The sequence below is a fragment of the Ranitomeya imitator genome, chromosome 4 (assembly GCF_032444005.1).
Source record: "Ranitomeya imitator isolate aRanImi1 chromosome 4, aRanImi1.pri, whole genome shotgun sequence".
Classification (NCBI taxonomy): Eukaryota; Metazoa; Chordata; class Amphibia; order Anura; family Dendrobatidae; genus Ranitomeya; species Ranitomeya imitator.
Genome location: NC_091285.1, coordinates 600,877,349 through 600,903,233, shown reverse-complemented (window position 1 = coordinate 600,903,233; position 25,885 = coordinate 600,877,349). Strand labels below are relative to the sequence as shown.

General features: G+C 42.7%; 1 protein-coding gene across 4 annotated transcripts in view; it reads left to right on the top strand.

Annotated features, from left to right (window-relative positions):
* The window catches only part of SLC4A5 (solute carrier family 4 member 5), a 146,017-nt gene that overhangs the window by 84,797 nt on the left and 35,335 nt on the right, over positions 1-25,885 (top strand). For all 4 annotated transcript variants that reach the window (XM_069766522.1, XM_069766521.1, XM_069766520.1 and 1 more), the window contains one exon: positions 25,159-25,359. In XM_069766522.1, coding sequence (XP_069622623.1) covers positions 25,159-25,359 — 201 coding nt within the window. The remainder of the gene's footprint in view (positions 1-25,158; positions 25,360-25,885) is intronic.

Here is a 25,885-nt window from a genome sequence, read left to right as displayed (position 1 = left end):
ACACATAAAACTCGCCACGCGCAAAACTCGCCACGCGCAAAACTTGCTGCACACAATTTGCTACACTAACCTGTCACATGCAACTCGACACAAAAAGTTGCTACACGCATGTCACCACACAAAACTCATCTCACAAAAGTCGCTACATGCATGTCGCCACACGCAACTCAACACACACAACTTGACACATGACACTCGCCCTAAAACACACACAAGTCTGGTATTATCCATCAAAAATAAAAATTTGATTAATAAGCAGACAAACTACAAGAGCAATAACTATACCATATAGGAAATACGGCAGCTGTCAGTCAGATGACCTGTCTATTATGTGTACGTGTGAGCTAATATATACTGCCAGGGGGGAAGGCTTCCTGTTGGCTGGGGATTTATCAGGCTGCCAATTTAGCTTACGAATACTGAGGTAAAAATACTGAGCAAATAACGTGTGAATGAGGTCTAATACAGGAGGAGATGTCACACAGATATATACTATATACAGGAGGAGATGACACACAGGTATATACTATATACAGGGGAGATGACACACACATTTATACTATATACAGGGGAGATGACACAGGTATATACTATATACAGGAGGAGATGACATACAGGTATATACTATATACAGGAGGACATCCAAAAAAAAAAACAAAAAGCAATTTTGACCATAAAACAATGAAACTTTATTATACACACTAGAATACATAAAATAGAATTCCATAAAAGGTGGAAAAAATATGCAAAAGAGATTGCCACCATAAGGCAAAAGCGTGGATGCCAATATTACCATATACAAAAAAGTAGACAGAATGAATCCTTATAGAATGTGGTAATACTTGCACAGTACAGAGCAGAAAGTATACAAAATAAGGTAAAAAAAATGATTGCAAAAAAAATATAGATATATATGCACTGCGCAGAAAAAAGTCTCAACCAGGCATGCTAAATGGTTCTACCAATATCCTCATAGAAATATATAAAGCATAGTAAATAAGATCCTAAAGTTGGACCATATATGGATAAAGTACTTGAAATTTAAACCTATATCAAAGGAACAGATAATCCCTAACAAACTAAGACCGGCCTAAATATAAATAATAGTAGCCTTATAGTAAATATAGCAGCAAAAAATCATGCTTGCAATTCAAAGAGGCCAAGTGGTTAGAGGACATACAGTGGGGCAAAAAAGTATTTAGTCAGTCAGCAATAGTGCAAGTTCCACCACTTAAAAAGATGAGAGGCGTCTGTAATTTACATCATAGGTAGACCTCAACTATGGGAGACAAACTGAGAAAAAAAAATCCAGAAAATCACATTGTCTGTTTTTTTTAACATTTTATTTGCATATTATGGTGGAAAATAAGTATTTGGTCAGAAACAAAATTTCATCTCAATACTTTGTAATATATCCTTTGTTGTCAATGACAGAGGTCAAACGTTTTCTGTAAGTCTTCACACTTTGCCACACACTGTTGTTGGTATGTTGGACCATTCCTCCATGCAGATCTCCTCTAGAGCAGTGATGTTTTTGGCTTTTCGCTTGGCAACACGGACTTTCAACTCCCTCCAAAGGTTTTCTATAGGGTTGAGATCTGGAGACTGGCTAGGCCACTCCAGGACCTTGAAATGCTTCTTACGAAGCCACTCCTTTGTTGCCCTGGCAGTGTGCTTTGGATCTTTGTCATGTTGAAAGACCCAGCCACGTTTCATCTTCAATGCCCTTGCTGTTGGAAGGAGGTTTGCACTCAATATCTCACGATACATGGCCCCATTCATTCTTTCATGTACCCGGATCAGTCGTCCTGGCCCCTTTGCAGAGAAACAGCCCCAAAGCATGATGTTTCCACCACCATGCTTTACAGTAGGTATGGTGTTTGATGGATGCAACTCAGTATTCTTTTTCCTCCAAGCACGACAAGTTGTGTTTCTACCAAACAGTTCCAGTTTGGTTTCATCAGACCATAGGACATTCACCCAAAACTCCTCTGAATCATCCAAATGCTCTCTAGCAAATTTCATAGGGGCCCGGACATGTACTGGCTTAAGCAGTGGGACACGTCTGGCACTGCAGGATATGAGTCCATGGTGGCGTAGTGTGTTACTTATGGTATGCCTTGTTACATTGGTCCCAGCTCTCTGCAGTTCATTCACTAGGTCCCCCCGCGTGGTTCTGGGATTTTTGCTCACCGTTCTTGTGATCATTCTGACCCCACGGGGTGGGATTTTGCGTGGAGCCCCAGATCGAGGGAGATTATCAGTGGTCTTGTATGTCTTCCATTTTCTAATTATTGCTCCCACTGTTGATTTCTTCACTCCAAGCTGGTTGGCTATTGCAGATTCAGTCTTCCCAGTCTGGTGCAGGGCTACAATTTTGTTTCTGGTGTCCTTTGACAGCTCTTAGGTCTTCACCATAGTGGAGTTTGGAGTCAGACTGTTTGAGGGTGTGCACAGGTGTCTTTTTATACTGATAACAAGTTTAAACAGGTGCCATTACTCCAGGTAATGAGTGGAGGAAAGAGGAGATTCTTAAAGAAGAAGTTACAGGTCTGTGAGAGCCCAGAAATCTTGATTGTTTGTTTCTGACCAAATACTTATTTTCCACCATAATATGCAAATAAAATGTTAAAAAAACAGACAATGTGATTTTCTGGATTTTTTTTTCTCAGTTTGTCTCCCATAGTTGAGGTCTACCTATGATGTAAATTACAGACGCCTCTCATCTTTTTAAGTGGTGGAACTTGCACTATTGCTGACTGACTAAATACTTTTTTGCCCCACTGTATGTAGCCAGGTAACAATAATAAAGGATCAATAAGGACATGGAACCTATCTCAATATAAGCTCAAATATGCAGGATGCATAGGTAAGGTGAATGTGAGGATAGCAGCCCAGTAAATTACCTGATGGTGGTGACAGCAACCCGACGCGCGTTTCGCGTTAAGCTTCGTCCGGGGATGAAAGTGACACTTTCTATGTCTATAGTTATTTGAAGCATTGCCACGTTACTAGGCAGGTATTTTTCTTCTTTGATGTACTATTATATACAGGAGGAGATGACACACACATATATACTATGTACAGGAGCAGATGACACACAGGTATATACTATATACAGGGGAGATGACACACACAGGTATATACTATATACAGGAGCAGATGACACACAGGTATATACTATATACAGGAGGAGATGACTTACAGGTATATGATATATACAGGAGGAGATGACACACGTATATACTATATACAGGAGGAGATGACATACAGGTATGCTATATAAAAGAGGAGATGACACATAGGTATATAGAGGAGATGACATACAGCAGGTATATACTATATACAGGGGAGATGACATACAGGTATATACTATATACAGGAGATGACATACAGGTATATACTATATATAGGAGGACATGACATACAGGTATATAGTATGTACAGAAAAGATGACATACAGGTATATACTATATACAGGAGGAGATGACACATAGGTACAGTAAGGTCCATATATATTTGGACAAAGACAACATTTTTCTAATTTTTGTTATAGACATTACCACAATGAGTTTTAAACAAAACAATTCAGATGCAGTTGAAGTTCAGACTTTCAGCTATCATTTGAGGGTATCCACATTATAATTAGATGAAGGGTTTAGGAGTTTCAGCTCCTTAACATGTGCCACCCTGTTTTTAAAGGGACCATAAGTAATTGGACAACTGACTCCAAGGCTATTTCATGGACATTATGTCATTCTCAAATAAGCAGATAAAAGGCCCGGAGTTGATTTGAGGTGTCGTGCTTGCATTTGAAAGGTTTTGCTGTGAAGTAAACATGCCGTCAAAGGAGCTCTCCATGCAGGTGAAACAAGCCATCCTTAAGCTGCAAAAACAGAAAAACCCATCTGAGAAATTGCTACAATATTAGCAATTATGGCAAAATCTACAGTTTGGTACATCCTGAGAAAGAAAGAAAGCACTGGTGAACTCATCAATGCAAAAAGACCTGGGCGCCCACGGAAGATAACAGTGGTGGATGATCACAGAATAATCTCCATGGTGAAGAGAAACCCCTTCACAACAGCCAACCAAGTGACCAACACTCTCCAGGAGGTAAGCGTATCAATATCCAAATCTATCATAAAGAGAAGACTGAATGAAAGTAAATACAGAGGGTTCAATGCACGGTGCAAGCCACTCATAAGCATCAAGAATAAAAAGGCTAGACTGGACTTTGCTAAAAAAACATCTAAAAAAGCCAGCACAGTTCTGGAAGAACATTGTTTGGACAGATGAAACCAAGATCAACCTCTACCAGAATGATGGAAAGAGAAAAGTTTGGCGAAGGCGTAGTACAGCTCATGATCGAAAGCATACCACATCATCTGTAAAACACGGCGGAGGCAGTGTGATGGCCTGGGCATGCATGGCTGCCAGTTTCACTGGGTCACTAGTGTTTATTGATGATGTGACACAGGACAGAAGCAGCCAAATGAATTCTGAGGTATTCAGAGACATACTGTGTGCTCAGATCCAGCCAAATGCAGCCAAACTGATTGGTCGTCATTTCATACTACAGATGGACAATGACCCAAAACATAAAGCCAAAGCAACCCAGGAGTTTATTAAAGCAAAGAAGTGGAATTTTCTTGAATGGCCAAGTCAGTCACCTCATCTCAACCCAATTGAGCAGCATTTCACTTGTTAAAGACTAAACTTCTGACAGAAAGGCCGACAAACAAACAGCAACTGAAAACCACCGCAGTGAAGGCCTGGCAGAGCATCAAAAAGGAGGAAACACAGCGTCTGGTGATGTCCATTAGTTCAAGACTTCAGGCAGTCATTGCCAACAAAGGGTTTTCAACCAAGTATTAGAAATGAACATTTTATTTAAAATGATTTAATCTGTCCAATTACTTTTGGTCCCTTTAAAAACAGGGTGGCATAGGTTAAGGAGCTGAAACTTCTAAACCCTTCATCCAATTTTAATGTGGATACCCTCAAATGAAAGCTGAAAGTCTGAACTTCAACTGCATCTGAATTGTTTTGTTTAAAATTCATTGTGGTAATGTCTATAACCAAAATTAGAAAAATGTTGTCTCTGTCCAAATATATATGGACCTAACTGTATATACAATATGCAGGAGGAGATGACATACAGCAGGTATATACTATTTACAGGGGAGATGACATACAGGTATATACTATATACAGGAGATGACATATAGGTGTATACTATATATAAGGGAGATGACAAACATATATATATACTGAGGGGAAAATGAGAGGTGTGAGGTGAAAATGAGGGGTGTGAGGTGAAAATGAAAAGGTGTGAGTGCAAAATGAGAGGAGTGAGGGAAAATAGTGGAGTGATCGGAAAATGACAGATGTGAGGTCGAAATGACAAGTGTTAGGGGGAATGAGAGGAGTGAGGGAGAAATTAAGAGGAGTGAGGGGGAAAATGAGAGGTGTAAGGGAGAAAATGAGAGATGTGAGGGGGAAAATGAGAGGCGTGATGGGAAAATAAGAGAAGTGAGGTGCTATAACTAACCACAGATATTTACTATGCCCAGGCAACGCCGGGCTCTTCAGCTAGTCTAATATATAATGCTGAATGTGTGTGTGTGTGTGTGTATGTCTGGGGTTGACGTCTGCACCGTCGCAGCTACAGCCACAAAATTTTGCAAAGTCACACGTGTGGACCCCGAGAGCATCATAGGCTATGTTGTGAGGTGAAATTTTAACCCCGCGCTTTCCAATTCACCAAACAATTTTGCCCCTATCTACATAATGGGGAAAAAGTGAAAGGAAAAGTGTTGGAGGCAAATTGACCGCTGCCAGATTTGAACAAGGGGGACTTAAAGAATGAGAGCGATGGCGCCAAAGAGTATATACCGTACAGTTGCTAAGGTGGGGCCCCAACATGGGATACTCGCCACACACAGCGATATGAACACACACACAAAATGTGCCACACACTACCACGTGCTTGAACACATATACCACCCTCTGCACACATTTCACCACACATACACCAACCTCACCACATAAAAGTCGAAATACAAAAGTCACCACTCAAAACTCACCACACGCAAAATTCGCCACATGCAAAACTCGCCACATGCAAAACTAGGCTCATGCAAAACTCGCCACACGTGCAAAACTCACCTCATGGAAAACTTGCCACACGCAAAACTTGCACATGCGGAAAAATTGCCACATGCACAACAGTTGCAACACATGCAAAAGTTACCTCACACAAAACTTGCACATACTCAAAACGCACCACACATAAAACTCGCCACGCGCAAAACTCGCCATGCGCAAAACTTGCTGCACACAACTTGCTTCACTAACCTGTCACATGCAACTCGACACACAAAAAGTTGGTACACGCATGTCGCCACACAAAACTCATCTCACAAAAGTCGCTACATGCATGTCGCCACACGCAACTCAACGCACACAACTTGACACATGAATCTCGCCCTAAAACACACTCAAGTCTGGTATTATCCTTCAAAAATAAATATCTGATTAATAAGCAAACTACAAGAGCAAAAAATGTACCATATAGGAAATACGGCAGCTGTCAGTCACAAGACCTGTCTATTATGTGTATGTGAGCTAATATATACTTCCAGGGGAGGGCTTCCTGTTGGCTGGGGATTTATCAGGCTGCCAATAGCAACCAATCACAGCACAGCTTCTATTTTGCTACAGTTAATTAATCTGAGCTCTGATTGGTTAATATAGGCAGCAAAGGACATTCTCAGTATAACAAAGCTTGTGTGAGGTAATAGCATGTCAGTTAGGCTGTGTTGGTGGAAAGGCTCATGTCAGTCACATTACCTCTATGTGAGAGGATATAGAAACTGCCAGTTACAGACTATTTTTACCACAATAATGCCTCATAAGAAAATGAATTCCATGGCATGAATGTCAGCTGATGCGAAAAGAAAAGCTGCATTACGGGCCAATGAAAAATGTGTAGACCGAGAAACAAGGCTGACACACATGAGAACAGCAGCTGCTTCCTCAAGAGCCAATGAACTTTCTGAGCAGAGGGAAGCGAGGTTTGCAGACAAGAGAACAAAAGCTGCTTCCTCAAGGGCCAATGAACTTTCTGAGGAGAGGGAAGCGAGGCTTGCAGACATGAAAACAAGAGCTGCTTCCTCAAGGGCCAATGAACTTTCTGAGGAGAGGGAAGTGAGGCTTGCAGACATGAAAACAAGATCTGCTTCCTCAAGGGCCAATTAACTTTCTGAGGAGAGGGAAGCAAGGCCTACAGACATGAAAACAAGAGCTGCTTCCTCAAGGGCCAATGACCTTTCTGAGCAGAGGGAAACGAGGCTTGCAGACAAGAGAAGAAGAGCTGCTTCCTCAAGGGCCAATGAGTCATCTCAGCAGAGAGAATGCCGACTTGCCACTTAGAGAATTGCTATTTCTTCCACCAGGGCACAGGAAATGGTTGGAGATTTGAAACATGCTGCCTTTTGTTACCAGTCAGACATAAACTATCAGGATAATCCTAATGTTCAGATAGGAAAAATGGATGTGGTCTGCATGTGCTGCAGTGCCCTGAAATGGAAAGATGAACCACCAGGTTTATGCTGTGCAAATGAAAAGATAAAACTTCCACCTCTCCTGTCACCACCTGATCCCCTAAAGTCTCTGATGACAGGTACCAGTACAATATCAAAGCATTTCTTTGACAACATCAGGCAGTACAACTCTTGCTTCCAAATGACATCATTTGGTGCAACAAAAGAAATGTTTACAACAGGATTTATGCTGACATTTAAAGTTCAAGGACAGGTTTACCACTCAATTGGCTCACTGCTTCCATTACAAGGAGAAGAACAATTTCTTCAACTCTTCTTCATGGGAAATGCAGAAACAGAGGCACAGCGGAGATGCTCTTTTATTCCTAACACTCGTCTTGATATTGTCACTATTTTGCAGCAGTTCCTTCACACCAACAATCCATATGTTCAACTTTTCAAGACTGCACTTGAATGCATGCCAAATGGCGATTAAAAGGTTGTCATTCGAGCTGACAAAACACCACAAGGTGAGCATCAGCGACGTTGCAATGCTCCCACATTTGATGAGGTAGCCATCTTGATTGTAGGTAATGATTTTCAAAGCCGTGACATTGTGCTTCAGAAAAGGAACAATATTTTGCAATGAGTAGCAGAAACTCACAGGTCCTATGATGCACTGCAATATCCAATCATCTTTTGACAGGGACAGGATGACTATCACTTTGGAATACCTCAGACAGATCCTACAACAGGCAACCCTTCAGGAAAAAAAGTGTCCGCCATGGACTTCTATGCATATAGGATCATGACAAGATTTGCAGAGGAAAATCACATCTTCAAATGCAAACACCTCTTCCACTAATTTATTGTTGACATTTATGCAAAGATTAAGAGTGAATGTCTTTTATATATCCGACTAAATCAAAAGAAGCTCAGGGCAGAGGAATATATTCACTTTAGAGATGCTGTTGCAAATGATGCTGATCCAAAGAGTTGGGGAAAATGGTTATTCTTCCATCAACTGTCATTGGAAGCCCACAACACAGCATGAATACACACAGGATGCAATGAATTATGTGAGAAAGTATGGCCGTCCAGATCTTTTCATCACCTTTACTTGTAATCCTGCCTGGGAGGAAATTGGAGAGCACCTGTTGCCGGGCCAAAAAACAGTGAATCGCCATGACCTTATTGCTCGAGTTTTCAAAAAGAAACTTTCAAAAATGACTAATCTCATCACAAAATCACATATTTATGGTGGATGTATTCAGTTGAATGGCAAAAAAGAGGCCTTCCTCACGCTCACATCTTGATCTGGCTGAAGCAATAAATACAGCCTACCTGGAAGGTGTTCAAAATATTACCCATGATGTCTGGTTCAAGAAACCCAAACAGGACAAGATGGATATCCAGTCTACCGAAGAAGAAAGCCAGGGGATGGTGGTTTCACAGCGAAGCTCAAAATGCGTGTTGGATCATCACTCCAAGAGATAGAAATTGACAATAGGTGGGTAGTGCCTTACAACCCTTTGCTCTCAAAAATCTTCCAGGCCCACATAAATGTCGAATCTTGCCACTCTGTGAAATCTATCAAGTATATCTGCAAATATGTCCACAAAGGAAGTGATCAAGCAGTTTTTGAACTCCAGAAAAATGGACCTATTATTGATGAAGTGGAGGCATTCCAGATGGGCAGGTACATAAGCAGCAATGAAGCTGTTTGGAGAATACTAGGATTCTCCATTCATGAGAGCTACCCACCAGTTGTGCATCTGAGTGTGCACTTGGAAAATGGACAGAGAACTTACTTTAACCCAGCAAACTTGCAGCAGCATCTCCTAACACCACCTAAGACCACCCTCTTGGCATTTTTTGAGCTGTGTCAACAAGACGCTTTAGCAAAAACAATTCTCTACTGTGATTTACCAAAGTACTACACTTGGAATGCCTCCAGAAAAACACTGGAACAGAGGAAACGGGGCTTGATATTGAAGGCTATCCAGGGGTGAAAGCAACTGATACTCTTGGTCGCACTACACTGTTCATCCGTCAAATGCAGAGTGCTTCTACCTGCGCATGTTTCTTCATGTTGTCAAAGGCCCTAGATTATTTTCTGACCTGAAGACCGTCGGACGCCATGTGAGTGAAACATTCAGGGAAGTTTGCCAAAGAAAAGGACTTCTGGAAAATGATGGACACTGGGACATGACCCTCAGTGAAGCAGCAGCCACACAAACCCCAAAGTGACTAAGACACCTCTTTGCTATTATTCTAACAACCTGTAGCATTTCAAATCCTCTTGAGATTTGGACAAAGTACAAAACTGATCTCAGTGAGGACATCCTCATACAGATTAGAAGGGAAAATCCTCAGCAACTCATCAACTTCAATGAGAAAATGTTCAATGAAACTTTAATGCTCCTTGAATATCAGTGCATAGCAATGTCAGGAAAAGCCTTAAGGTACCGTCACATTAAGCGACGCTGCAGCGATATAGACAACGATGCCGATCGCTGCAGCGTCGCTGTTTAGGTCGCTAGGAGACGTCAAACACTGTAACAGCAGAACAATGCAGGAGCGATCCAGTGACGTACTTATCGTTCTCGCTGGTTGTTCGCTCCATGGAAACCATTGAAGGCATCGTTGCTTTTGCTGTCAAACATGACGAATCACGCCGACCTGACGACCAAATAAAGTTCCGGACTTTCAGCGATGACCAGCGATGTCACAGCAGGATCCTGATCGCTGCTGCGTGTCAAACACAATGAGATCGCTATCCAGGACGCTGCAACGTCACGGATCGTTGTCGTTCTCGTTGGTAAGTTGCTTAATGTGACGGTACCTTTACAGTTGCTTGGTTTGCCTGCTCCAATAAGAAAACCTGAAGGCATCCAAATGTGTAGGGAGATTTTCATAGAAACAAACTACAATATTGATGAACTGACAGCATTTTTGTCTCAGAACGAGCCAATATTGGTACCAGATCAAAGGGACGCCTATAACTACATTTTAAGTTTCAGTTAAACCAACAAAGGTGGGATTGTCTTTCTTGATGCTCCAGGTGGAACAGAAAAGACATTTGTAATCAACTTGCTCCTGGCAAAATTTCAACAACAAAAAAAGATTTCACTTGCAGTGGCATCTTCTGGAATTGCAGCTACGCTTTTAAAAGGTGGCAGGACAACACATTCGACATTCAAACTACCACTTAACCTGTCTCATAGTGACAGCCCCGTGTGTAATATTGCCAAGGGATCAGGACTGGCCAAATTGCTTCAAAAATGCAGTGCCATCATTTGGGATGAATGCACCATGTCACACAAAAGGGCTCTGGAAGCAGTAGACACTGCTGCAAGACCAGCGTAGAAACAAATATATCATGGGAGGAGTCATTGTTGTTTTGGCAGGTGACTTCCGCTAAACACTACCTGTTATTCCAAGATCAACCCCCTGCAGACGAACTCAATGCCTGTCTCAAAGCATTGTACCTTTGGAGAAAAGTAAAGAAAATGTCACTGAACACAAACATCAGGGTCTACATGACAAGCGATGTTTCTGCTGGACTGTTTTCGAGCCAGCTGTTGACTATTGGAAATGGCAAGGCACCAGTAAACTCAACCACTGGACAGATCACCTTCCCAAGCAACTTTTGTTGCATTGTGACTTCCATTGAGGAGTTGAAAGCAAAGGGCTTTCCAAAAATTCAACTCCACTTCAAAATTTCTGGCAGACTGTGTGAAAGGGCTATTCTAGCTCCCAAAAATGACAGCATCAACAAGATCAATCTTCAAATTCTAAATCTCCTTACAGGTGTGTGCACAATCTACAAGTCAGTGGATACAGTAATAGACCCTTCTCAAGCATTATTTTATCCAACTGAGTTCCTCAATTCCTTGGAGCCACAAGGACTTCCTCCTAACAACCTCTTTCTAAAACCTGGAGCACCTATTCTGCTATTTAGAAATTTGGAGCCATCAAAGCTGTGTAATGGAACAAGACTCTTAATTAAGAACCTGTTTCCACATGTAATTGAGGCAACCATTTTGACAGAATGCGCCATAGGAGAAGATGTTTTCATTCCATCTGATTTGCCTTTTGATTTAAAACGCCTCCAGTTTCCTGTTCGACTGGCAATTGCTATGTCCATCAACAAGGCTCAGGGACAGTCCTTGAAAGTAGTTGGAATCGATTTACAATCTCCATGCTTTTCTCATGGTCAACTTTATGTGGCCTGTTCAAGAGTTGGAACAGCCAAAAATCTGTTCGTCTTTGCACCTGAAGGAAAAACTAAGAATGTTGTTCATCAAAAGGCTCTCGAATAAGTAGTAGAAGATTACTTCACATTACTTGGCCAATTTAATTAAATCTGTGTAGAATATCTCTGGTGTTGAAATATATGTTGTCAAATGCTTCTATTAGCTTAGTTTTTGCCTTTTAATAATTACAATTCTGTCTATTTGTTTTGTGTTTTAGTGTGCAGAATACATTTTTGTTAACACATTCTATAAATTGACAACTAGTCACTACATAATCTGCCACTTTCCGATCAGTAATGACTGTCGAGTGACGCACCCTACGGACAAGGGGAACGGCAACGACTATGTGGCAATGTATTAGTACATTTCGAGGAGAATTAACACAGGAGTGGAGTAATGCAGAGATCTGAAAATAGACCCTCCATCTTTCCTTATGCCAGGGGTATTTTCCATAGCGGACATGTTAACTGTCATGACAGGTGCTGTCATAAAGGATATAGTGCAGAAAATGTAGAAAGAAGCGCGTGACAGGAGTATGTAATCTATTAGGCTGCCGTCACACTATCAGTATTTGGTCAGTATTTTACATCAGTATTTGCAAGCCAAAACCAGGAGTGGAACAATTAGAGGAAAAGTATGATAGAAACACAAGCACCACTTCTGCATCTATCACCCACTCCTGGTTTTGGCTTACAAACACTGATGTAAAATACTGACCAACTACTGCTAGTGTGACGGCAACCTTAGGCTACTTTCACACTGGCGTTTTTTTTTAATACGTCGCAATGCATTGTTTAGGGGAAAAAACGCATCCTGCAAAGTTGTTTGCAGGATGCGTTTTTGCCCCATAGAGTTACATTACCGACGCATTGCGATGTATTGACACACGTCGCAACCGCCTTGCGACGGTTGCGCCGTGTTGTGGCGGACCGCCGGGAGCAAAAAACATTAAATGTAACGTTTTTTGCAGCCAATGGACCGCTTTTTCCGACCGCGCATGCGCGGCCGGAACTTCGCCCCCACCTCCCCGCACTTCACAATGGGGCAGCGGATGCGCCGGAGAAATGCATCCGCTGCACCCGTTGTGCGGCACAACAAACGCTAGCGTCGGAATCTCGGCCCGACGCAATGCGACGGGCCGAATCCCACGCTAGTGTGAAAGTAGCCTAAGATGTTTCCAAACTCTTTACACCTACTATGACAGTCTGAAAAAGAAAAGGAAGTATGACTAGCATTAGATATAGACTGTGTGAAAGTTTTTGAAGATGTCTGTTTATTTAGAAGGAATTTTGGGTTCGCAGTACTAGTCAAAAATTTGGACACACTTGTTCATGCAGTGTTTTTCCTTTTTCTTGTTGGAATGTGCACTGAAAACAGTAAAACCACAAAAGAACTGATATGGAATCAAGGAGTGAAGAAACGCAAGTGAAACAAAGCATAATATGTGTTAAGGAGAACATGTCATGTCCAAAATCATTTTTTGTCTTCATATTTATGGTTAATCTGCAGGTAAATAGCTTTATAATCCTATATATAAACCTATAAAAAGCACTAGGCTATGGAACAATGACAATTGTCAATTAGTCTGGTTATCCATCTATATATATAATTGTCTAAGGGTTTTTCTGTCTGTTTGCCTGTCCTGGAAATCCCGCGTGTCTGATTGGTCGAGGCCACCAGGCCTCGACCAATCAGCGACGGGCACAGCATGGCGACGATGATGTCATAAAGGTTGCCTCGACCAATCAGCGATGGGCACAGTCTGCCGCGAATTCGCCTCGACCAATCAGCGACGGGCACAGTATCGACGTAGATGTCATAATGGTTGCCATGGCGACGATGATGTCATAAAGGTTGCCTCGACCAATCAGCGACGGGCACAGTCTGCCGCGAATTCTGGAATCATCATTGTCCATATACTACGGGGACATGCATATTCTAGAATACCCGATGCGTTAGAATCGGGCCACAATCTAGTAATTAATAAGGACGCAAATTTTAATCAGACGTCCATGCCAAAAATTAGAGGTATCAAAAGGTAATGAATACACGTTTATTGAAATATCACATATGCATCAACATTATATATATATATATATATATATATATATATATATATACACGCAATTTACGTGGACAACACATGGTGAGTGGAAGACAGCAGTTAAAAGGCAGCCAGCATACATAGATGGCAAAGGTAATGCTGGCAAAAAACACAGGAAAAATCCGAGCATCTGTGCTACAGCAACATACCAGTATGTGCTATATAGTCATAGTAGGGTTGATAATGAAATGTCAGTAATATAAGAAAAAATGAGAAGCCAACCCAAATGAGCAATCAATAAATCAAGATTAATAAATCCCTAGGGGTTAAATCCCATTTTTTTCAAAGGACCAAGAGCACATGATAATGACGCCCAGGCAACTATAACATCTACTATAAAATTGTTTAAGAGTCACTTCCGTCTGTCTGTCTTTCTGTCTGTCTGTCTGTCACAGATATTCATTGGTCGCGGCCTCTGTCTGTCATGGAAATCCAAGTCGCTGATTGTTCGTGGCAAAACGCCCACGACCGTTGCCACGACCAATCAGAGACGGCCATAGTCTGGCGGCGAAATGGCCGCTGCTTTACTGCCTGCAGTCAGCGCTGAGCGCTCACACAGGGTTAATGCCAGAGTTAACGGGCCGCGGTGTAATGCACTCCGTTAACGCAGCTATTAACCCTGTGTGACCAACTTTTACTATTGATGCTGCATATGCAGCATCAATAGTAAAACAATATGATGTTACAAATAATAATAATAAAAAAAAATAAAAATGGTTATTCTCACCCTCCGACATCGCCTGCTGTCCTCGGCAGTGCTAGCGGCAGGTTCCGGTGAAAGGATGCTATGCGAGAAGGACCTGCCATGACGTCACGGTCATGTGACCGCGATGTCATCACAGGTCCTGCGCTCATACCAACCCTGGGACCGGAAGCTGCCGCGTGCACGGCACACAGGCGACAGGACTTCAAGGGGTCTTCGGAAGGTGAGTATATGTTTATTTTTTATTTTAAGTCTTTTTTAACCACGCAAATAGTGCCCACATTGCTATATACTACGTGGGCTGTGTTACATACTGCGTGGGCTCTGTTATATACTACATCTCTGTGCTATATACGATGTAGCTGGACAATATACAACGTGACTGTGCAATATACAACGTGACTGTCCAATATACTATGTGGCTGTGCAATATACTACGTGCTCTGTGCTATATACTACGTACAGTCATGGCCAAAAGTATTGACACCCCTCCAATTCTGTCAGATAATACTCATTTTCTTCCTGAAAATGATTGCAAACACAAATTATTTGGTATTATTATCTTCATTTAATTTGTCTTAAAAGAAAAAACACAAAAAGAATTGTCCTAAAGCCAAATTGGATATAATTCCTCACCAAACATAAAAAAGGGGGTGGACAAAAGTATTGGCACTGTTCAAAAAATCATGTGATGCTTCTCTAATTTGTGTAATTAACAGCACCTGTAACTTACCTGTGGCACCTAACAGGTGTTGGCAATAACTAAATCACACTTGCAGCCAGTTGACATGGATTAAAGTTGACTCAACCGCTGTCCTGTGTCCTTGTGTGTACCACATTGAGCATAGAGAAAAGAAAGAAGACCAAAAAACTGTCTGAGGACTTGAGAAACCAAATTGTGAGGAAGCATGAGCAATCTCAAGGCTACAAGTCCATCTCCAAAGACCTGAATGTTCCTGTGTCTACCGTGCGCAGTGTCATCAAGAAGTGTAAAGCCCATGGCACTGTGGCTAACCTCCCTAGATGTGGACGGAAAAGAAAAATTGACAAGAGATTTCAACGCAAGATTGTGCGGATGTTGGATAAAGAACCTTGACTAACATCCAAACAAGTTCAAGCTGCCCTGCAGTCCGTGGGTACAACAGTGTCAACCCGTACTATTCGTCGACATGTGAATGAAAAGGGACTATATGGTAGGAGACCCAGGAAGACCCCACTTCTTACCCCGAGACATAAAAAAGCCAGGCTGGAGTTTGCCAAAACTTGCCTGAAAAAGCCTAAAACGTTTTGGAAGAATGTTCTCTGGTCAGATGAGACAAAAGCAGAGCTTTTTGGGCAAAGGCATCAACATAGAGTTTACAGGAGAAAAAAGAGGCATTCAAGGAAAAGAACACGGTCCCTACAGTCAAACATGGCGGAGGTTCCCTGATGTTTTGGGGTTGCTTTGCTGCCTCTGGCACTGGACTGCTTGACCATGTGCATGGCATTATGAAGTCTGAAGACTACCAACAAATTTTGCAGCATAATGTAGGGCCCAGTGTGAGAAAGCTGGGTCTCCCTCAGAGGTCATGGGTCTTCCAGCAGGACAATTACCCAAAACGCACTTCAAAAAGCACTAGAAAATGGTTTGAGAGAAAGCACTGGAGACTTCTATGGTGGCCAGCAATGAGTCCAGACCTGAATCCCATAGAACACCTGTAGAGAGATCTAAAAATGGCAGTTTGGAGAAGGCACCCTTCAAATATCAGGGACCTGGAGCAGTTTGCCAAAGAAGAATGGTCTAAAATTCCAGCAGAGCATTGTAAGAAACTCATTGATGGTTACCGGAAGCGGTTGGTCGCAGTTATTTTGGCTAAAGGTTGTGCAACCAAGTATTCGGCTGAGGGTACCAATACTTTTGTCTGGCCCATTTTTGGAGTTTTGTGTGAAATGATCAATGTTTTGCTTTTTGCTTCATTCTCTTTTGTGTTTTTTCATTTAAGACAAATTAAATGAAGATAATAATACCAAATAATTTGTGTTTGCAATCATTTTCAGGAAGAAACTGAGTATTATCTGACAGAATTGCAGGGGTGTCAATACTTTTGGCCATGACTGTAGCTGTGCAATATACTATGTGGCTGTGTCGGTTCTGTTATATACTACATCGACTGTGCAATATACTACGTGGCTCTGTTATATACTACGTGGCAGTGCAATATACTACGATATACGATGTGGCTATGTTATATACTACATAGCTCTGCTACATACTACGCGGCTGACCAATATACTACGTGCCTGTGCAATACACTACATAGCTGTACAATACACTACGTGGCTATGTACGCTGTGTTACATACTACGTAGCTCTGTTATATACTACGTCGGTTGTGTTATATACTACGTCACTGTGCAATATAGTACGTAGCCTGTGCTATATACTACCTACATATTCTAGAATACCCGATACGTTAGAATCGGGCCACCATCTAGTATATGTATAACTATTGTATATAATTACCTTGGGGCATATTTATCATAAAGTGCCGATGTGCTGTAAACAGAGGAGGCTGTTATGACCTGGTGGTTAGGACAATAATGGACCTGGTGGTTAAGAGCACACGGAAAGACCTGATAGTTATAATAATAAAGGACAAGCTCTGGGAAGTGGGAACTCTGCTGACCGCAATCCCTAATCCTATCACACACACTAGAAATAGCCGTGGATTGCTCCTATAGCTCCCTATGCAACTCGTCACAGCCTCAGAACCAGCTAGCCCTAAAGATAGAAAAATAAAGCCTACCTTGCGTCAGAGAAATTCCCCAAAGGAAAAGGCAGCCCCCCACATATAATGACTGTGAGTTAAGATGAAAATCACAAACACAGAGATGAAATAGATTTTAGCAAAGAGAGGCCCGACTTACTGAACAGACAGAGGATAGGAAAGGTAACTTTGCGGTCAGCACAAAAACTACAAAAAACCACGCAGAGTGACAAGTGAAAAACAAACAGGAACTTAGCTTCTGCTGGAGAAGACAGGTCACCAGAACGATCCAGGAGCGAACTAGACCAATACTAGAACATTGACAGCTGGCATGGAGCAATGATCTAAGTGGAGTTAAATAGAGCAGCCAGCTAACGAATTAACCTCGTCACCTGTGGAAGGAAACTCAGAAGCAGCAGCTCCACTCACAGCCACCAGAGGAAGCCCATGGACAGAACCAGCCGAAGTACCATTCATGACCACAGGAGGGAGCTTGACAACAGAATTCACAACAGTACCCCCCCCTTGAGGAGGGATCACCGAACACTCACCAGAGCCCCCAGGCCAACCAGGACGAGCCAAATGAAAGGCACGAACCAGATCGGCAGCATGAACATCAGAGGCAAAAACCCAGGAATTATCTTCCTGACCATAACCCTTCCACTTGACCAGGTACTGGAGTTTCCGTCTCGAAATACGAGAATCCAAAATCTTCTCCACCACATACTCCAACTCCCCCTCAACCAACACCGGGGCAGGAGGATCAACGGATGGAACCACAGGCGCCACGTATCTCCGCAATAACGACCTATGGAACACATTATGGATGGCAAAAGAAGCTGGAAGGGTCAAACGAAATGACACTGGATTGAGAACCTCAGAAATCTTATACGGACCAATGAAACGAGGCTTAAACTTAGGAGAGGAAACCTTCATAGGAACATAACGAGACGACAACCAAACCAAATCTCCAACACGAAGTCGGGGACCCACACAGCGCCGGCGGTTAGTGAAACGTTGAGCCTTCTCCTGGGACAATGTCAAATTGTCCACCACATGAGTCCAAATCTGCTGCAACCTATCCACCACAGTATCTACACCAGGACAGTCCGAAGACTCAACCTGCCCTGAAGAGAAACGAGGATGGAAACCAGAATTGCAGAAAAACGGCGAAACCAAAGTAGCCGAGCTGGCCCGATTATTAAGGGCGAACTCAGCCAAAGGCAAAAAGGACACCCAATCATCCTGATCAGCAGAAACAAAGCATCTCAGATATGTTTCCAAAGTCTGATTAGTTCGTTCGGTTTGGCCATTTGTCTGAGGATGGAAAGCCAAGGAAAAAGACAAATCAATGCCCATCCTAGCACAAAAGGATCGCCAAAACCTCGAAACAAACTGGGAACCTCTGTCCGAAACTATGTTCTCCGGAATGCCATGTAAACGAACCACATGCTGGAAAAACAATGGCACCAAATCAGAGGAGGAAGGCAATTTAGACAAGGGTACCAAATGGACCATCTTAGAGAAGCGATCACAAACCACCCAAATTACCGACATCTTTTGAGAGACAGGGAGATCCGAAATAAAATCCATAGAACTATGCGTCCAGGGCCTCTTCGGGACCGGCAAGGGCAAAAGCAACCCACTGGCATGAGAACAGCAGGGCTTAGCCCGAGCACAAGTCCCACAGGACTGCACAAAAGAACGCACATCCCGTGACAAAGACGGCCACCAAAAGGATCTAGCCACCAAATCTCTGGTACCAAAGATTCCAGGATGACCAGCCAACACCGAACAATGAACCTCAGAGATAACTCTACTAGTCCATTTATCAGGGACAAACAATTTCTCCACTGGGCAACGGTCAGGTCTATCAGCCTGAAATTTTTGCAGCACCCGCCGCAAATCAGGGGAGATGGCAGACAAAATTACCCCCTCTTTGAGAATACCCGCCGGCTCAGGAACACCCGGAGAGTCAGGCACAAAACTCCTTGACAGGGCATCAGCCTTCACATTCTTAGAGCCCGGAAGGTACGAAGCCACAAAATCAAAACGGGAGAAAAATAGCGACCATCAAGCCTGTCTAGGATTCAACCGTTTGGCAGACTCGAGATAAGTCAAATTCTTGTGATCCGTCAAGACCACCACGCGATGCTTGGCTCCTTCAAGCCAATGACGCCACTCCTCGAATGCCCACTTCATGGCCAACAACTCTAGATTGCCAACATCATAATTGCGCTCAGCAGGCGAAAACTTTCTAGAAAAGAAAGCACATGGTTTCATCACCGAGCCATCAGAACTTCTTTGCGACAAAACAGCCCCTGCTCCAATCTCAGAAGCATCAACCTCGACCTGAAATGGGAGCGAAACATCTGGCTGGCACAACACAGGGGCAGAAGAAAAACGACGCTTCAACTCCTGAAAAGCTTCCACAGCCGTAGAAGACCAATTGACCACATCAGCACCCTTCTTGGTCAAATCAGTCAACGGTTTAGCAACACTAGAAAAATTAGCGATGAAGTGACGATAAAAATTAGCAAAGCCCAGGAACTTTTGCAGGCTCTTCACAGATGTCGGCTGAGTCCAATCATAAATGGCCTGGACTTTAACAGGGTCCATCGCGATAGTAGAAGGGGAAAAAATGAAACCCAAAAATGAAACCTTCTGAACTCCAAAGAGACACTTTGACCCCTTCACAAACAAGGAATTCGCACGAAGGACCTGGAACACCATTCTGACCTGCTTCACATGAGACTCCCAATCGTCCGAAAAGACCAAAATATCATCCAAATATACAATCAGGAATTTATCCAGGTACTCTCGGAAGATGTCATGCATAAAGGACTGAAATACTGATGGAGCATTGGAAAGCCCGAATGGCATAACCAGGTACTCAAAATGGCCCTCGGGCGTATTAAATGCTGTTTTCCATTCATCGCCCTGTTTAATACGCACAAGATTATACGCCCCTCGAAGATCTATCTTGGTGAACCAACTAGCCCCTTTAATACGAGCAAACAAATCAGACAGCAGCGGCAAAGGATACTGAAATTTGACTGTAATTTTATTAAGAAGGCGGTAATCAATACAAGGTCTCAAAGAACCATCCTTCTTGGCCACAAAAAAGAAACCTGCTCCTAACGGTGATGACGACGGGCGAATATGGCCTTTCTCTAAGGATTCCTTTATATAACTCCGCATAGCGGCGTGTTCTGGCACAGATAAATTGAACAGTCGGCCCTTAGGAAACTTACTACCAGGAATCAAATTAATAGCACAATCGCAATCCCTATGAGGAGGTAGGGCACTGGATTTGGGCTCATCAAATATATCCCGGTAATCCGACAAAAACTCCGGGACTTCAGAAGGAGTGGAAGAAGAAATTGTCAAAAATGGAACATCACCATGTACCCCCTGACAACCCCAGCTGGACACAGATATAGATTTCCAATCCAATACTGGATTATGGACCTGTAGCCATGGCAACCCCAAAACGACCACATCATGCAAATTATGCAACACCAAAAAGCAAATATCCTCCTGATGTGCAGGAGCCATGCACATGGTCAATTAGGTCCAGTACTGAGGCTTATTCTTGGCCAAAGGCGTAGCATCAATTCCTCTCAATGGAATAGGATACTGCAAGGGCTCCAAGAAAAAACCACAGCGCCTAGCAAACTCCAAGTCCATCAAATTCAGGGCAGCGCCTGAATCCACAAATGCCATAACAGAATAGGATGACAAAGAGCAAATCAGAGTAACAGACAAAAGAAATTTCGACTTTACCGTACCAATGGTGGCAGACCTAGCGAACCGCTTAGTGCGCTTAGGACAATCGGAGATAGCATGAGTGGAATCACCACAGTAAAAACACAGCCCATTCCGACGTCTGTGTTCTTGCCGTTCAGCTCTGGTCAAAGTCCTATCACATTGCATAGGCTCAGGTCTATGCTCAGATAATACCGCCAAATGGTGCACAGCTTTACGCTCACGCAAGCGTCGATTGATCTGAATGGCCAAAGACATAGACTCATTCAGACCAGCAGGCATGGGAAATCCCACCATGACATCCTTAAGGGCTTCAGAGAGACCCTTTCTGAAAATTGCTGCCAGGGCACACTCATTCCACTGAGTGAGTACAGACCACTTCCTAAACTTCTGACAATATATCTCTACCTCATCCTGACCCTGACACAGAGCCAGCAAGATTTTCTCTGCCTGATCCACTGAATTTTGTTCGTCATAAAGCAATCCAAGCACCAGAAAAAACGCATCAACATCACACAATGCCGGATCTCCTGGCGCAAGGGAAAATGCCCAGTCTTGAGGGTCACCACGTAACAAAGAAATAATGATTTTCACTTGTTGAACAGGGTCACCTGAGGAGTGAGGTTTCAAAGCAAGAAACAATTTACAATTATTTTTGAAATTCAGAAACTTAGATCTATCCCCAAAAAACAAATCAGGAATTGGAATCCTAGCCTCTGACATCGGATTCTGAACCACAAAATCTTGAATGTTTTGTACCCTTGCAGTGAGATTATCCATCCAAGAGGACAGACCTTGAATGTCCATATCTACACCTGTGTCCTGAACCACCCAGAGGTAAAGGGGAGAAGAGAGACAAAACACACTGCAAAGGAAAAAAAATGGTCTCAGAACTTCTCTTATCCCTCTATTGAGATGCATTAATACTTTGGGCCAGCTGTACTGTTATGACCTGTTGGTTAGGACAATAATGGACCTGGTGGTTAAGAGCACACGGAAAGACCTGATAGTTATAATAATAAAGGACAAGCTCTGGGAAGTGGGAACTCTGCTGACCACAATCCCTAATCCTATCACACACACTAGAAATAGCCGTGGATTGCTCCTATAGCTCCCTATGCAACTCGTCACAGCCTCAGAACTAGCTAGCCCTAAAGATAGAAAAATAAAGCCTACCTTGCCTCAGAGAAATTCCCCAAAGGAAAAGGCAACCCCCCACATATAATGACTTTGAGTTAAGATGAAAATCACAAACACAGAGATTAAATCGATTTTAGCAAAGAGAGGCCCGACTTACTGAACAGACAGAGGATAGGAAAGGTAACTTTGCGGTCAGCACAAAAACTACAAAAAACCACGCAGAGTCCGCAAAAAGACCCTCTGCACCGACTCACGGTGCGGAGGCGCCACTCTGCATCCCAGAGCTTCCAGCAAGCAAGACAAAAATCAAAATAGCAAGCTGGACAGAAAAATAGCAACAAGTGAAAAACAAACAGGAACTTAGCTTCTGCTGGAGAAGACAGGTCACCAGAACGATCCAGGAGCGAACTAGACCAATACTAGAACATTGACAGCTGGCATGGAGCAATGATCTAAGTGGAGTTAAATAGAGCAGCCAGCTAACGAATTAACCTCGTCACCTGTGGATGGAAACTCAGGAGCAGCAGCTCCACTCACAGCCACCAGAGGAAGCCCATGGACAGAACCAGCCGAAGTACCATTCATGACCACAGGAGGGAGCTTGACAACAGAATTCACAACAGGAGGCCTCGACGCGCGTTTCACCATCGTGGCTTCGTCAGGAGGCGTGGCTAATAAAAGGGAGGGCTGGGGTATAAGGGGAAAGTGGGGCCCTCAGGCAAATCAGCGCACGTTCCCATCATGATGTGACTGTTCACCGCTGGCGAGAGCGGCCACGCGCGATGGAGTATGGGCGGGAGGACGTGTGTCATCACAGCCCATCCCCATGGCAACGCGGCCGGCCAATAGCTTTATAATCCTGCCTGGCAGTCTTACTGCAAGAGCGGCTACAGGGAAAAAGTAAACTTATATCCTCTCTGTAGCAGCTCATTTCCAGTCATTGGGGCTGTGCAGGGAGCTATAACAGCCTACAATATGCTGAGAGAGCGGCTGTAATCACTCTCCTGTACTTAGCCTCTACTGCACACTGCACATGTGTATCTCCATAGACAACTTTTTAAACTTTGTTTTGTATCTCAAATAAAGTTAATATATTTTCATTAATTGGCATTGACTTCCTGTAAGTGTAGGATTATACACTGCATAAAAACTCTGCCGACAGGCTATCACTCAAAGTTCCAGGCAGTAATTACAATGCTCTTATTGTAATTTGATCATTGACTATAACGGCTCCCTGCATCGCCCTATGACTGGAAGGATATAAATTCATTTTCGCCATGTAGCTGATGCTCCAATAAGGCAAACAGGATTTACCTACTGATCAACCTTATATCAGCAGGTAAATAGCATTTTTGGACATGACAGATCCCATTCAACACCTTCATGACATATGATGTATAAATATGTACGTCATATGTCGTGCCTTCCCCGGTGCTGAGAGCTCAGATCTTTTCCGGCACATAAAAGCTGATTTCATCAGCTGTCATGTGCCTCTAACAGCCACGGATGGAATCGCGATCCACCTGTGGATGAAAACATGTTAAATGCCACTGTCAATCTCTGACAGCAGTATTTAACATGATCGCAACGGAATTGCGTCACTAGCACCACCCATCTGTGCCCTGTCACATGATCGCAGGGTGCCGATGGGTTGGCATGACTACTGGGGTCTGAAGATTGCCAATCTTCCATGATCGCAGCTTCAATTCTCCCCAGGAGACTATTAAAGCAAATGAAAAGTAAAAAAAAAAATTAAAAAAATATATGTTTTTTTTAAATATAACAGTTCATATCACCTCTCTACTGACCCATTAAAAAAAACAATAAAAAATGCACATATTTGGTATCACATATTCATAAACGCCCGCTCTATCAAAATATAAAAATTATTAATCCGATCTGTAAACGGCACAACGAGAAAAAAAATGTAAATGCCGGAACTACATTGTTTTGGTCGCCGCAACATTGTAATAAAATGCAATAACGGGCAATCAAAAGATTGTATCTAGCTCAAATTAATATAGATAAAAACGTCAGCTCGGAGCACAAAAAATAAGCCATCACCCAACCCTAGATCCCGAAAAATGGAGACGTTACGGGTCTTGGAAAATGGCGCTATTTATTTTATTTTTTTTAACAAACTTCGGCCTTTTTTTCACCACTTAGATAAAAAACAACCTAGACATGTTTGGTGTCTGTGAACTCGCAATGACCTATAGAATCATAATGGCAGGTCAGGTTTAGCAGTTAGTGAACATGGTAAAAAAAACAAACCCAAAAACAATTGTGGAATTGCACTTTTTTTTTGCAACTTCACCACACCAATTTTTTTTTCTGTTTTTCCAGTACATTTTATGGTAAAATCGATGTTCAAATGTACAACTTGCCCTGCAAAAAAACAGGCCCACAAAAACAAGCCCAAAATAAAAAGGTCATGGCTCTGAGAAGAAGGAGAGCAAAAAACGAAAAAAAAAAAAAAACTGAAAATGCCCCAAGGGGTGAAGGAGTTGAACCTCAGATTCCTTAAATTACCACTGATGACAACTTTACAAAGCCCCCACCCCCCACCCCGCATTCATTTAGGCAGCACTCATCATGTAGTCAACTGGAATGGCTTCCAATGAATAGGTGTGTGAGTGTGTGTGTGTGTGTGAGTGTGTGTGTGTGTGTGTGTGTGAGTGTGTGTGTGTGTGTTATAGCTAATTTCAGGCTGGATGCAATAAAACAGAGTAGAGATATCCTACAAATACCCAATAAACCATTAAGCCGTGCACATGTTATGCCGATAACTGCAGGACATGAATAGCTAGAAATGATATACTTGCAGAAGCATGGAGTACTGCTGTTCTAAAACTATGTTGGTTATCATCTTCCTTACATGAATTCCAAGTACAATGTCATGAATAACACAGCGTTGGACTGGAGCCAGCTTAGTATGAAGGAATGTCTGAAATATGGAGGAAGCCTGCTGGGAAACTCATGCAACTATGTGCCTGACCTGGCACTAATGTCCTTCATCCTTTTCTTTGGAACTTATTCTATGACCTTAACGCTAAAGAAATTCAAGTTTAGCCGATACTTTCCCACCAAGGTAAGGAGATGTATGCATCCACTGTGTCATCATTATAGAAGGTCCTGTTGGGAACTGTGTGGCCACCATACTCTAAATCCCATTCTCAAGGCTCGATTACATTTTCTGCTCTGCGTTTGCAAATATAATTGGATGTGTAAAGTCCACAATCATCTAAAGGATCTTACATTAGAATGGAGACGAGGCCATCATGGATTGGGACTCTTCTATACTCAAGCCCCATGGTAGACTGCCGCTATGGTAGACACACCCTTCATGGGGGAGGAGAGTGGTTAGGAAAGTGCCACGTGAACATAATAAACCTGCCTATACAATAGTCAGCTGAAATGGTGGACCATTTTGAACATTTTGTCCACTATTGTTTGGATGACGACATGGGATCTGTTAGTTTGGATTTTTTTTCTAGCCATTGTTAATATAAGTGTTGTGGTAGGATCATCTGATGTTGGCTCAACATTTGCAAATGTTGGTAGAAAAGCTCCAGTGCACAATGCAGTGGTGTCGAAAAACAAATATATGTCCTTCA